A 14,318-nucleotide genomic window follows, 5' to 3' on the forward strand; every position below is an offset into this window, starting at 1 on the left:
CAAACCCACTGCATTGAACTTACGATCCTCCCGTCACCCCCCTAGACACCCTCTGGCATAGCTCCCCCATCAGTCATGTTTTCTGTCCACCCTTCCTGTCTGTACCTATGTCCTGATTCTGCCCAGGGGAGATACTAAAGGAGCTGAGGAAGCTTCTAACGGTCGCCCTTCTCCTTCCCCCTTTCCCCTTCCTCCCTTTCTTTCAGAAGCATATAGGGAGCATGTAGTGGGCACTTGGGGCAGACTCTCTGGTGTCTTCTTAAGTCTGGGAACTGACATGTCAGAGTGACAGGACTCTGGCTGGAGTTCCATCGTGACAGTGAGGATAGAGTGTAGTGCCCACTGAGCGCTCTGGCTCTGGGCTGCCCTGAGCCAGGAGACCTTGGGAGTGGGATCTCCCACCTCATCTCCCACTCTACCCTGCTGTGCATAGCACTGGGGGCTTTTGCTCCAGGAAGACCCAAGAATCTATCTGGTCTGTTTCTCCAATGATGGGTTTTGCCTATTCATGTACCCCATCATTCAACCACCTCATCACTGCCTAGCTCACAGGCCAACAAGGAGCAGCCCCTTTCTGGGCTCAGTGAGGAGGCCACAGCCCAAGCTGGATCTCCTTGGATTCCCCAGGTTTCAGGACGTCTAAGATATGCTTGTGGTTACTATCGAAAGGAAGCCGATTTTTCTTACAAATCTCTCTGTTTGCCTGAATGTGCTGTGGAATTAGCATTCTGGCCAGGCCTGGTAGTACAGACCTACAATCCAGACTATTTGGTGGCTAAGGCAGGAAGATTCCAAGTTCAGGGCCTGCCTGGGCTCTAGGTAAGTTCAAGGCCATCTCTGTAACTTAGTAAGACCTGTCTCAAAATAAAGAGACTGGGCTATAACTTAGTGGGGGAGTGTATGTGGAATCTAAATGGTATCCCCAGCACTAAAAAAAGAAAGAGTAGCTTTTGGCGGCCTAGGGGAGGTTTGGCATCACTTTAGACAGATAGAACAGGTAAACTTTATGTAGACCTTGACCTTGACCACTATAGTTGGTACAGAGCCTGACCTGGTCATCAGCCTGGCTCCCCAAAGGTTCCTAAGGTCATACACAGCCTTTTTTGCCCAAATAGCCTCTCCAGGATTCAGGAAGACACATAATTCCTGGTTTCCTGATCCCTATAAAGCCACAGAGTTAGAAGAAAAGCCTTTAAGCCTGCAGGACTTAGACTCACTGGATGTTCCCAGAAAAACACTGTCCCTGAGGAACTGTCTTCTCTTTCCTTCCCTCTGGTTTGCCCTTGGTGTCTGCTTTGTGGGATGAGCACATTCAGAGGTTCTTCTGAGGTAGGCCCTCTGGGGATGCTGCCTTTAAAACTGTAGCTCTGATGCACAGGTACCTATTATCCTTACAGCCTATGAGCCCTTCCTCAGTTAAGCCTGAAGAATTGTCCCTAGCCTCAGGTGCCGCGGGAAGATACTGGAGGAGCAGTGGCTGAGAGCTGTCCCTCCATCGCTGGAGCTCTGGTTGTGTCTGTCTGCACTGGGGTGAGAGGCAGGGCACATGGCTTTAGAGCCCATCCCACATGTTCCAGTGACTCTGGAACTGAAGGCAAAATCTCTCTCATCTGACTTTCTGCAACTTAGTAAGCTACAAGAGGCCCAGAAGAAGCTGGAGAAAGAATATTTACCTTAATAATATAATAGGTACACAGATTGTCCTAGAATGTGTATCAGTAGAAATATCATTATTATAGAATACTACAGAAATGCTTAAAATAGGTAGTTCAGCCTCATTTGAATTTGCTGTCATCTTCTAGTTGTATTTTGTTCTAACAATATTGACACATAGATATGCTTACACTTAGGGACCACGCTGGCCATATGTATTCCCTCATTGCTTTTGAAAAAGGCCAAGCTTTTATGTATGCTATTAAACTTTTATCAAAAGTACACTTTAAGTAGCTACCACAGTTTTATTTAAGGTTTTAATTGGAAGTACTGTTATTCAAAGTGAATACACTAAGAGGCTGGAAATGTAGCTCACTCAATAGAGTGCTTGCGGAACAGACATCAAGGCCTAGTGTCCCTTGCCAGCACTGCATAAATCTGCAGTGGTGCATTCTGGTAATTCCAGCACCGAAAGGTAGAGGCAGGAGGATCACCCTTGTCTATAGAGAGAGCTCAAGGCCAGCGTAGGCTACTTGAGAGCCAGTCTCAAAACAAATGACACAAAATGGGTGCAGTGATGAACGGCAGTGGCCCAGTTCCACCCCAGCTCCCACAGGGCACGTCCACCATCAATACCTTGAGTTTCACATCTGCAGGGTTTGGATGCAAAAGCAGGCACGGGTACTAGGTAGGTCTCGCCTCTCCACGTTGGTGCCCTAGTTGAATTAGGCTTGCATTTGAACCAGGATTTTTCTCATTTGCAGATCTGTCATTATGTAGAGAAAGTCAACTTATTCTTGAGAAGTATCGCAGAAGATAGCTTATTCTATCTTACAGAAAGTTGAGTCTCTCAAGCTCACTCTCCACCTGCTGTGATAGCTCCTGTCAACTGCTTATTGTGTATTATCTAGGATAGTGCATGCGCTCGCTCCCTCCCTCCCTCCCTCCCTCCCTCCCTCCCTCCCTCCCTCCCTCCCTCCCTCCTCCCCCCCTCTCTCTGGCTTTCTCTCTCTGGCTCTCTCTCTCTCTCTCTCTCTCTCTCTCTCTCTCTCTCTCTCTCTCTCTCTCTCTCTCTCTCTCTCGACATTGTTCTCAGATGCCTCCTTACATGGCCCTTTTTCTGTAGCTAACATTGTTAAGATAGTTCAATAGCTTGCATATATTTTAAGTTCTATAATCAGGAGCACCTGAGGTTTGGTGTGGTGTATGCTGGGGATGGGCCTTCCCCATGCTGGCAAATGCTCTCCCACTGAGCTATCACCTGCTGCCTGAGAGATGATCTCTGGCAAACATTTTGACATAGGGTTGTTGCTTCTAGGTTAATTTTGGCAAAAGGTTCCCTCTTAAAGGATGGCATTTTTTAGGGATCTTCTGCCTTCTGCATATGTTATATCAGCTTTTTCCAGCCACCTACAGAAAGTAATAGTCACAAAAACAGTAATGTGACACAAGAGCCCAGTCCAACAAGACCTTGGATAAGTGAGGAACTTGGTGCTGCCCTGTGAGAGTGGAGTCTGCCTGGCGACAAGGCAGAAGTCCGTCTGCTTCCCGAATCTTCTGAACACAGAGCTCTAAGCTAACTGCCCCCAGAAAATTCCTCACAAACATACCCTCCTCAATCTCCTAGATGAGTCTGAATCTGTCCATCACAGTGTATCCCAGAGAACTGATTGATCAGGACACTGGAACCAGGAAGAAGGCAGGCTAACATTTGGTGTAAAGCCACTTAGGTCAACCAAGGCTTCCACTCACTCCTGCTCCTGACTCCAGAGCTGGGCTGCACCTTCTGGTCTCTTCCAGCCTTCCTTACACGAAAGCCTTGGGACTTTACTTTTTAAGTGGTTTCATTTTCGTTTTCATTAGAGGACTGAAGTGGGCAGACCTGGCTTCCTAGATGGAAGCTCCAATTCTTCATTTCACTTTGAGGGAAACAGCACTAACTTGCCTCAAGTTGTTGTGGAAATTGATGGGCATTGTTGATAATTTCCCCCTCGCATCCCCATGCTCGTCTCTGGTCTAAGTGTATCCCCTTTCTTTGTCTAGATTCTTAAAATCCTAGTCAACTTCAGCCAGATGGTAAGAAGCCCCACCCTGGATGGTGGGATAACATCATCATCATTATCTTAGCAGCTCTCAGCAGCAGGGGCATCAGGCAGTCAGGGCATAGCTATTTTAAGTCCTTGTGCCAGCCCTGATGACTGAGTCCCCATCTCAGTCCAATGTTGGGGGCTAGGGGATCACTGGAGGTCATGTGCTGTCAATGCCTCCTGGGCTCATGGTGTATGACTAGGACCCCAAGCAGTGTTGGTAAGGACCATCATGACACTGTCTGATTTTCATGTTAAACCAACCATGTTTTAACATAGCCCTTGTCAGTCTGGAGCCTCCATGTTCTTTCTGCCTGTAGTTCCCACATACATTATGGGACAAAAGGACAGTCATTTTGAGAGGGCAATAGCTTCTTTTGCTCATATACTGGGTGTGACATTAGTTATACTCCTCACACTGACAATAGATATTTTTTTCATTGTATAGATGATATCTTATATTACCAGTCCTAATTAGTCCTTTATAGCTCCAAAATTACATGCTTTTATATGCCTGTGTTTATCTCAATAGGATTAACAGTGCTTTTTCTGTAAAAATAATTGAGATCATGCGTGACAGCATGTTTTTATGACTGCAGCATCATCCCCAGCCAGCCCTCCATGAAATCTGATTGTCTTTCAGTAGTGGCTTTCCCCCTCTCTCTGAGAGGAAGTGTTTGAGGACAGGAGAGACAGAAGTTTTTGGTGAATGTGCAAACTGGTAACCTATGCATTCCCCCCACCTTACTTTCCCCAACTGCAGGTGCCTGGAGATTTGAGCCAAACATCTGAAGACCAGAGTTTGTCGGATTTTGAAATGTAAGTCCGTGCATATGCTCTTGAGGGGCTTGTAGAGAGTGGACCCTGTTGCTGCCCCACATCCTGAAGTCTACAAGTGATGTCAGAAAGGCCTATGAGATCCACACAGGGTCCATTTGATTGTAGACAGTTTTCTGAGGTCCAGGACGTCTAATATGCTTTATTCTCTCTTGGGCCTTACCATCATTTTAGTTTTGACCTGACACTTCAGATTGGGAAGGTGTTACATAGAGTTTTTACTTTTTACCCCCACAAGGCCACAGTCAGCTGAGCAGGCCAGGGGGTCCTGTGGCCCAGGGTGCACACTCTACTCTTCACCTTGGTACAGCCCCATGCCCAGCCCACGTCTTTGTCTGTGTCTGCACTGCTCTGGTTTTGACTGGCCCTGATTCTGTGTGAATACTCTACTGGGAACTCCAGAGGGAGCAGTTACAGTTAGTCTTTGGACTTTCTGTTTGGTGATCGATAGACTCCTCAGGTCCCTCAGGAACATGGGCCCAGCACCAGGAAGGTCTTCCTCCTTCTCTTCACCTAGGTGTAGTCAGTGGATGCATGTCCAGCCTCTCTAGTTTCAGACCCAGGAATTCAAGGTCCACCAGACACAGCGGGCCTTTGTCTCAACCACAGATGTCCTGCCTCCCTAGGCAAAGAGTCATTCAGAAAAGCTACTTTTAGAGCATGGGAGAGGCAGTAGGTTGGAAAGAACATTTTGTTTACAGCCAGGAGATCTGTGTTAAAATCTTTTCCACTAGACTTACAACATTGTGATCTCAGATAAGCCCCCCTCTCTGAGCTTTAGTGATCCCTTTCATAGGGTGAAAGTCCTGGAACCAGCTTTGTGACGCACGCTAGCAACTGGCGTTAGACTGGTCAGCGCAGGACATTGAGAGTCCCATTTGAGGCTGCCATAGAGGCTGATGTGGTAGAGGAGAAAATGAGGGGAGTGGGAAGAATGACCAAAGTCAAAACTGAGCTTGATCCTCCAGTATATATGCCCCAGCCACAGTTGGAAACAAAGCCAGTTCTATGACTGTTGGGGCTGCATATACCATTTCCATAATAGAGCAGCTAGAAAGATCAGTAATAGCAATGCTATAACACAGTGAAACACAGCATAAGTCGATGCAGATATAGAGGTAGAGATATAGTTATATAGATAAGTAAGTATATAGATGTGGCTACATATCAGATGGGGCACTTTACCAAATAGAATACACCCTGTGTTAGTCAGTTCTTTATTGCTATAACAGTATTTAAGGCATTCAGCTTATAGAGTGAAACGGCTTGTTTGTTTAGAAGGTTTCAATCATTAGTAGGGTAGAACTGTGGTTCTTGGGCCCGTGCAGAGACAGGGTGTAATGGTTCACAGCAAGCTGCCTACCTCATGGTTCTGGGAAGCAAAGAAATTAGGGAAAGACTATGTATGACCCCTAATTCTCTTCCACTCTGCCTTACCTGTTAAAGGTCCTGTGACCTCTTGTTAGGGCCACAAACAGAAAGAGGACCAAGTCTTTAACACATGGGCCTTTGTGCATCCTATGAGTCCAAGCTAGAATAGATGTCTTCCCAAATACACATGAGACAATCTCCAGGTTAGACCATGCCTCAATAAAACTTTAAAACTGAAATTATACTGTTTCCTTTGGCCATGTAGAATAATTTGTGTGATTTTTACCCTTTTGTGGGGACCAACATACTCCATGAAGGAGAGAGATACACCTGTTTTCTTATGCTTTGCATTGTATCTGCCACATTGGAGGTCCTCGCTGGATGCTTGTTTTGTGAACAGATGAATGATAGACGGGAGGAGAACTAGAGGACTGGCAGAGCTGATGTGCAGGAGAGTCACATAGGCAGTCGTTTCCAACAGTGCAGTAAATGATCTGGAATTAGAACATGTGACCCAGTGTAGGTTCACCTACTTTGGCCCTACAGGATTCCTGGCCTTAGCAGTGTGGAGAAAGGAACAGAGGAGGGCGTTGCTGCTCTGGGTTGGGACCTCCTCCTGTGGAGTGCCACTGGATACCCATACCAATGTGATGGCTCAGAATTGTTGATTGTACTTTGAATCCTGATCACATGATCATTCAAGGTGGGGTGCTTGTCCCCCGGAAGGAGATCATCACTTGGCCCAGAGTATACAAGTGCCAGGGCTGCTTACCTGAGGCTTAGTTTGTGTGTGTGTGTGTGTGTGTGTGTGTGTGTGTGTGTGTGAAGATAGAATGCTTTTCACTCTGAAGACTGTAAGAACATGAAGGTCGTGGAATCTTCCACAAACCCCTGGATTATGCTGCAAGCCCAAGAAGCTGACAAGTTCTGAGCAGGGTGCTCAGGGAAGGTTCCTCTCCCTGGAGAGCCATAGGCCCTGCTTTCAGGTTAATGGAGCTGTGGCAGGTTGGGCATTATGTACTCTAAGTCGTACCATAAGGCAGAGCTGTTAAATGACCCAAATGCCCTCAAATGCATCTTAAATAGTTCTCATGGGCATTGAGTGAATTAGTGTACATAAAACGTGGAGCTGTGCAGATCATGTCCGCAGGAAGTGGTTTTAAACTTGAAGTTTCCTGCTCTGACAGTGCTGCAAATGGAGCCCAGGCACCGACTCATGTTGGGCAAGCACTCTCCCACTGACCCGTGCCTCCATGTAGTTCAGCTTACATCTTGCTTGTCATAGACTGCTTGTCCTGGTGACCTTCTCTGTTGCTATGATAAACACCATGACCAAAAGCAACCTGTGGAGGAGGGGCTTACTGGCCTACGTGTTATTGTCCATCATCCAGGGAACTCAAGGCAGCAGCTTGAAGCAGAGACCACAGAGGAGCAATGCTCACTAGCTCGGTCCCCTCCCTCCCTCCCTCCCTCCCTCCCTCCCTCCCAGACCTGTCTACCCAGGGAAGATGTCTAAAGCATACTGGTTCTCTTGCTTCACTTAGCAATTAAGAACATGCCTCTTAGACATGCTCCCAGGCCAAACCGATGGACACAGTTCCTCAACTGTGTCAAGTTGAACACTGAATTAAAGTATGAATGCATCATATACGGTGTTTTGGAGAAGTCTAAAGAGGGTACCTGGCATCTGAGCTTTCCTAATTTATTATTTTCCATTGTCTCTCTCCCAATCCCAAGTCACCTTCAAAACCACAGGTATTGCTTTTGTGAGCTACTGTTTAGAAATGGAGATCAAGGTCAGAAACCAGGTAGTTTGGAGGCAGGTGGGTCCATGGGGTGCTTCAGGAACTGGGTGTCACTGCATATGGCTTCCCAGGCTCCCTGTTACTGCTCCTTTATCAGATGTAACTAAGTTTCAGCTGCGTCCTAGGTCAAGGTCACTTAGCTGGTAAGAACGGAAGATGAACCATTTTATTCTTGAGAATACACTGCATATTTATGTTTATATATACATATTCTTTATATATATATAGCCCTCATATTCATATATATATATATATATATATATATATATATATATATATATATATATATACACACACACACATACATATATATGTATATGCATATATGGATATATCCTTCCTGGTATATTTTCTCTTCTTTTGATCATTCTTTTCTATGTTTCTCTAGAAATTATCTTGAATCTTAGATAATACATGTTTATTTTTTATAAGTATCTTGTTTGAAATGTCTTTTACTGGAGAAAATAGTCCCTTGACCTGATTTTTGTTTTTTGGGTTTTTTTTTTTTGTTTGTTTGTTTTTTGTAAATAAAAATAGTCCCTGTCATCTCTTTATTCCCGTCAGATCAAATCGGGCACTGATCAATGTCTGGATCCCTTCTGTGTTTCTCCGAGGCAAAGCAGCCAACGCATTCCACGTGTATCAGGTAAGTGCCTGGGTTTTGTGTAGGCATCATGGCTGTGAAGCCATGGTGCTCTGCATGTTGGTACATTTGTGTGACTGCAGGAGCTGCCCTGTGAGATGGTGTCTGGCCTTTGGTCGGCAGGGAGGTTTTGCATGGCGTCTTGCCTAGTGCTAGTGGTGCTATTGATCGGTGTCTGTGACTTGATGGCTGTTTCCCAGCAGCCCCATACACTCGGCCTTCAGCATGGCTTCAGCCAAAACCTGGGCCACGTCGTAGTCCACCTTGGGCCTCCGGTCTGTGGCTGAGTCTTGGGGCTAGGTGAAGGATTTGATTTTCATGGCTGGCTTAGTCTGGCTCCTTGTACCCATTGCCACTGCATGGGTTGGCATTGATCTCACTCAACCACATGTCTGAGAGTGGGAAGATAGGACATGATGCCCCAAATGAAGCAAAACTACTCGTTTGTTGTTGTTTTAAGGATATTGGTATATAGCCTAGGCCGAACTTTCAAGTGTGTGGATTACAGGTTGTGCTACCATGCCCAGTTAGGTTGGCCATTGCAAAGAAAGGGCTCTAGATGCTTGATAAGCAAAGAGTGCAGATGTCTCCACTCAGTGCTTCTCAGTGTCTAAGCTCCGTTCACATGACTGCTTCAGGTTTCAGCTCTGCAGGGCCGGTGCATTTGGCCAGATTTGGGGGAATTTTTATGTTTGTGTTTTTAGTTCTGTGTATACCATGGGTGTTGGCCTTTGTCTTACAGTGCTTCTGGTTGGTGCTTACCAACAGTTTAGGAAGCTTTGTGTAGTGTTTTCCAGGGCACTGATAATGGATATAAGTGACTTATTTAAATAATGGTACCACTAGGCATTGCTTATAAGATTTTTTTAAAATCCATATTATTTAGATTCAAGATAATTTATTGAGAAACATATAGAAAAGAATGATTTTTAAAAAGAGAAAAATATGCCAGGGTTGAATAAAATGTAAATTCAAAGGTGTAAAAAGAAAAAAAAAGTGGAAACTGTATTTATTCTGAGGACCAACATGGTCTTCCCAGTGATTTACGCTTCCCGAGGGCTGCCAGCCATTGTGAAATGGAAATGAAATTTGTTATTTTGAGTAATTCCATTGCTAACAACAAGAAAAGATGCTAATTCCTCACCAGAAGCTAAAAAAGAAACCTCCACGTGGGGCTTTACCAGAGAGGAAGGCTGGAACAGACCATCTTCTGTTACATCTTATGGCAGCTTGCTTTGCTTTTCTTTTTTCTTTCCTTTCCTTTCTTTTTTCTTTTTTTTTTTTTTTTTTTTTTTTTTTTTTTTTTTTTTTGAGGCAGGGTTTCTCTGTGTAGCCCTGGCTGTCCTGGAACTCACTCTGTAGACCAGGCTGGCCTCGAACTCAGAAATCCACCTGCCTCTGCCTTCACAGTGCTGGGATTACAGGCGTGTGCCACTACCACCTGATGTGGCAGTTTTCAAGGGAATCTTTTTCAGGCAGCTGAGGGTATAAATGCACATGGTCCCATGCCTGTGAGGAGTCCTGTGCAGCTTTCTCAGGAGAACTGATCCGTCCCCCACCACAGCCACACGCCACACACAGCTGTTTAGATTGAAATTATTTAAAGCCAAATAAACTGAGCTCACCTGCTCCTTGGTCGTACAGGTGTGGCGTTTACTAGCTGTACCTGTGGCGGCCATGTTGTTGCATGGCAGGGAAGATATTTCTGTCAGGGCGGAAGTTTCCAAGGGGCCATGCAGTTGAGAACTGTGCCTCCTAGGGAGGGGAACAGCAGGGTGTCATGTGCCCCTGGAGTTCAGATGGCAGAGCTTTGGGGAGAGTCTCTCCCAAGTAGTGCTTTTGCAAGACCCCAGGGTTAAGAGCTGTTGTTGTCCAGTGTGGGACCTGACTCTCCGACATTACAGTACGATATTGTTATCTACAACGTGTGTTGGCCACTGTCATCACTGCTTTGGAACTCGTGGCCTGTGAGCTGCAGGTAAGAGATGCCTGTCTAGTCTCTGGAGGACAGCTTTGAACCTTCCTGTCTCCAAATTACGTAACACAGGAGGCTCATGATTGAAACTTCACCCAACAGCAGGTGTCAGTCGTTTCACTGTGTATATTTGTACATTTGCCCCTCAGTTATGACACAATTCTGTTTTCCCATGTACCACGACGAGGTATAATTTCTTTAAAAATATAGTTTAAGTAACTAGGAAATGAGTCAGCTAAAAGAATAATACTAAATCCACAGTAATGAAAAGAGCGTCAGGTCCAGGGTGATGCCAGGTGGGCTGGTAGTAATATGAATAGTAATTACCAGCCGCAGGTCCCCTGCCCCACGCTGATTTGCATGCTGTAGGCACTGGCTCCTTCAGTGCTCATAGCAACTAGGTGAGGTAAGACACTCTTATCCCTGTCTCACAGTGAGAGGACAGACAGGGAAGTGTGCTTTACAACATGATTTTGTTGAGGAAACTGCCGCCCTGCCAGATTTTTAGAGATCCGGTTTTACTATTTTAGCTACTTTCCTGGTGCTGTGATCAAATACCCTTCAAAAAAAAAAGCAATTTAGGGAGAAAGTATTTCTTTTGGTTTACAGTTTCAGAGAGACATAGTCTATCAAGGCAGGGAAGATAAGGTGGCTGTAGCACGGGGTGGCTGGTCGTAGTGTGTCTGCACGCAGATTGCAGCGGAGTGTTGCCCTGCTTTAAAGCTTCAAGGTCCACCCTCAGGGACCCACTTCCGCCACCAAGGCTCTCCCTCCTAAGACTCCACAGTTTTCCCAAACAACAAACATTCTGGAGCAGGAGTTCTGTGTGTGCCTACAGGATATTGTTTGCATTCAAATCACAACACCGACTGTGGGTAGAATCTAGCTCTTTAGAAATGCCTAGAAAAACAGCTGGGACAGCTCCCCTTATTCCAAAGGAGGGGTCCTAGCCTGGCTCCGATTTCCTGTAAACACAGTCACCTGCATCCCTGAGGTGATGGGCAGACACCTGGACCTTTGCAGTGTGCACTGTGCATACATGCATGCACACACACTCATGTACTCTCTGCAGTATGCACTGCGCACACATGCACACATACATACTCATGTACTCTCTTTCAGCCTGCTAGGCAGAAAGCCTGCCAGTCAGAAGCCATTGTCTCAGAAGTTGTGTCAGCTGTCCCCCAGTCACCACTCCTGTCATAGCAGGACTTCAGACTTACTCCCTCAGGACATTTTGTTGATGAAATGTCAGGTGTCCGAAGCCTGCTTGGTGGGATGGCTCAGAGATTCTCCAATGCCAGAGACTTGAGGACAGTTTACCTATATCACACACTCACTCTCAGCCCATGCACTCCTGCTAATGCTGGAGAGAGTTCTAGCAGGGCTGGCCAGTCCTAAGGAGAGTGGCAAAAGGCTCCTGCAGGGCACTGGAAGGGAGAAGTGGCACTGTGGCAATTTTCAGGATGGGAATAACACTGGCTTCCGGTGTGTTCCCAGTTTAACGCTTTTTATCCTGAGGATTTCTTACACTTTGGAGCCCACTGATGTCTGGCTGCCAACAGGCTGTAGCCTGAAACGAAATGCTGACACAGCAATGAGTTGGAACAAATCCACAAGAAGCCACCTCGGTGTACTGTGGTTTCTTGTCCTCCCTCCCTCTCATTTTTAGGATATGGTTGTGTATGTGGTTTGATTTCATGTCACTTTCACACAGTGTAATTAAGTTTGCTATCGATCAATAAATTTCTAGCTTATGCCTCTGCAAATGTTTAATTTGATTCTCCAGATAACCCATCTTCCAAACAAGTTGGCCAACTGAGAATGTTTGGAGAATAATCTTGGAGCTTAAAACAACCCACCATCCCCCTCTTCCTTCGGCAAATGATACAGCTACTCAAATGATGCATATTAGCACATATGTTCCAGGCCCCTGAGTCCCTCCCTTTAAAAGTACCTTTCCTCTAAGTGCACCTGGCATCTGTTGTCTCTGTGAGATTAATTTCAGCCTTTGTATCTACTCACCAGAAGCGTGACCCACTTAGGTTTTCTTTGTCCAATGTTGCTTTGTTTCAGCCAAGCCCCTTTCTTCTAGAATAGCTGTCTTTCCTAGAGGCCACAGGTATTGTCATGACCAAGAGGAGAGGTGGTACCCTAGAAAGACTCACTCAGTGTTTGAGATCCCCACTACTGTCCCAGTCCTGCCAACGAAATATGTGTAGCCAGAGTAGTTAAATGTTTATCCAGCTGAGCATGTGTGTGTGGAAGATGCTGGGAAATTGTATTTTTCCCCTATCAATAATAGATCACAGGCACTCAGTAGGCTAAGTGGGGCCTAGGTGGCTTGGAGGGGTGATATTTTTATATTCCAGGCCTTGGGTTTCTAGGCTCCTCTTTCATCTGCTTTCCTAAGATGGTGTGCTTGTATGCCTCAAGTTATCTTTTATCTCAGGCTCCATCTTTGTGTGGCTCTGCAGAGAGAGAGAACATCTGCTAAGTAAGAAAGACAGCAGAGCTGTACCTGGGGATGAGGACTGCAGTGCAGAAGGACAGGCTGCAAGGACCCTCAGCCTCAGCAGCCTGAGAACACGGCATTGCCCACTGGGGGAGAAGCACCACTCAGTCCCATGGCTGAGGCTACTTCCTCCCCCTCGGACCTGGTCCCACCTGTTGCATCTGCTGTGAGTGTATGGCGACATGTGAGCGTATGTGATTTCTCTAGGTAGTACTGGCTAACTTTTCATGGCTACAGGCCATGAGAAATCGCTGTGCAGTTTCCTTTTCTGGAACATTCCCTCCCACAGCACTAAGTGTCTGGGGATTGCCCCAGCCGCTCTTAGAGCACCCACACCTCCTGGAGAGTCTCTCTTGGCTTCAGGTGTCACTGTGATTCTCTCCTGGTTTTATCTTTACAAATAGGGATTATTATCCTTTCTTTGTATAATTTACTTGTCCCTAAACTAATGACCAAGGGCCTACTATATGCCATGTGTTGCTTAAGATGCGCAAGAGCTGGCAGTGAGCCAGACTTGACAAGACTTGAACTTTCCCCTCATGACCCTACATGTCAGTGGGCCGCAGGAGGTAGCCCTCGTCTGCAGAAGGAGAGACAATGGCAGTGACAATATGTAAAGGCTGAGCACATGTAATGTCTGTGGACATGACCCTTTACAGTTTCATGTAACCTCATGAATTTGAGCATGTTCTGATATTGAAAAACTTTGATTGGCACCCAGTGTCAAGCCTTGTATATGACCTGCAAGAAGCGAGGCCCCTTATCCCTGAGGGGCCTCGGGTCTGCAGGGTGGGCTAGACAAACAGGACCCACATGTGGGCAGCTGCAGATGAGGGGCGGTGTCTGGGGGGAGGTTTAGAGGATCCCAGGAGGCTTTATGGGAGGTAGGACGGTGTGATACCTTGAGTTCACTGTCATCTCACGCATGCTCCAACCTGAGGCCCGTGTGTCAGGTGGGGTGTGGGGAATCATGGGTTGAGGAACGTCCACTGGGCCAGGATCTAGATCTGACCTTGCTGGCCTCATCATCCGCCTGTGGCGCGCTCTACCCACATACCTTCCTCATGGGCAGGTGCCATGGAAAGGTTTTGGTTATGCAGTCTCGTGAGCACAGTTCCCCAGAGTCTCTGACCACGCTCCAATTCCTGGACTACTCACTGTCCTTGCTGGCATAGCAGCTGGTACTGGTGACGGAATATTTTCACAGTCTCAGCACAGCAGTGACTGGAGTGTGGACTCACTGAGCCCCAGGGTCAGGAGAAATGAATAAGGAGGACTTCCTTGGCCATCATGTTTAAGAAGATTTAGTCATTTTGGAAATCCTAAGGACACCTGTAAGCAGCTACAGTTAGAAGCAGACACACATGGGGAGGTTTCAGACTTTCAGACTTAACTCTGTCTTAAGGAAGTGAAATGCAATATGTCACATAAG

The 14,318-nt window shown here is 46.4% G+C and overlaps 1 protein-coding gene across 4 annotated transcripts in view; it reads left to right on the forward strand.

The window, feature by feature from the left end:
• Snx29 (sorting nexin 29) overlaps positions 1-14,318 on the forward strand; it is a 397,982-nt gene that overhangs the window by 304,048 nt on the left and 79,616 nt on the right. For 3 of the 4 annotated variants that reach the window (XM_052197692.1, XM_052197691.1, XM_052197694.1), the window contains 2 exons: positions 4,504-4,559; positions 8,318-8,399. In XM_052197692.1, coding sequence (XP_052053652.1) covers positions 4,504-4,559; positions 8,318-8,399 — 138 coding nt within the window. The remainder of the gene's footprint in view (positions 1-4,503; positions 4,560-8,317; positions 8,400-14,318) is intronic. The other variant, XM_052197693.1, reaches the window with a different exon arrangement.

Source organism: Apodemus sylvaticus, chromosome 10 (genome assembly GCF_947179515.1).
Source record: "Apodemus sylvaticus chromosome 10, mApoSyl1.1, whole genome shotgun sequence".
Classification (NCBI taxonomy): Eukaryota; Metazoa; Chordata; class Mammalia; order Rodentia; family Muridae; genus Apodemus; species Apodemus sylvaticus.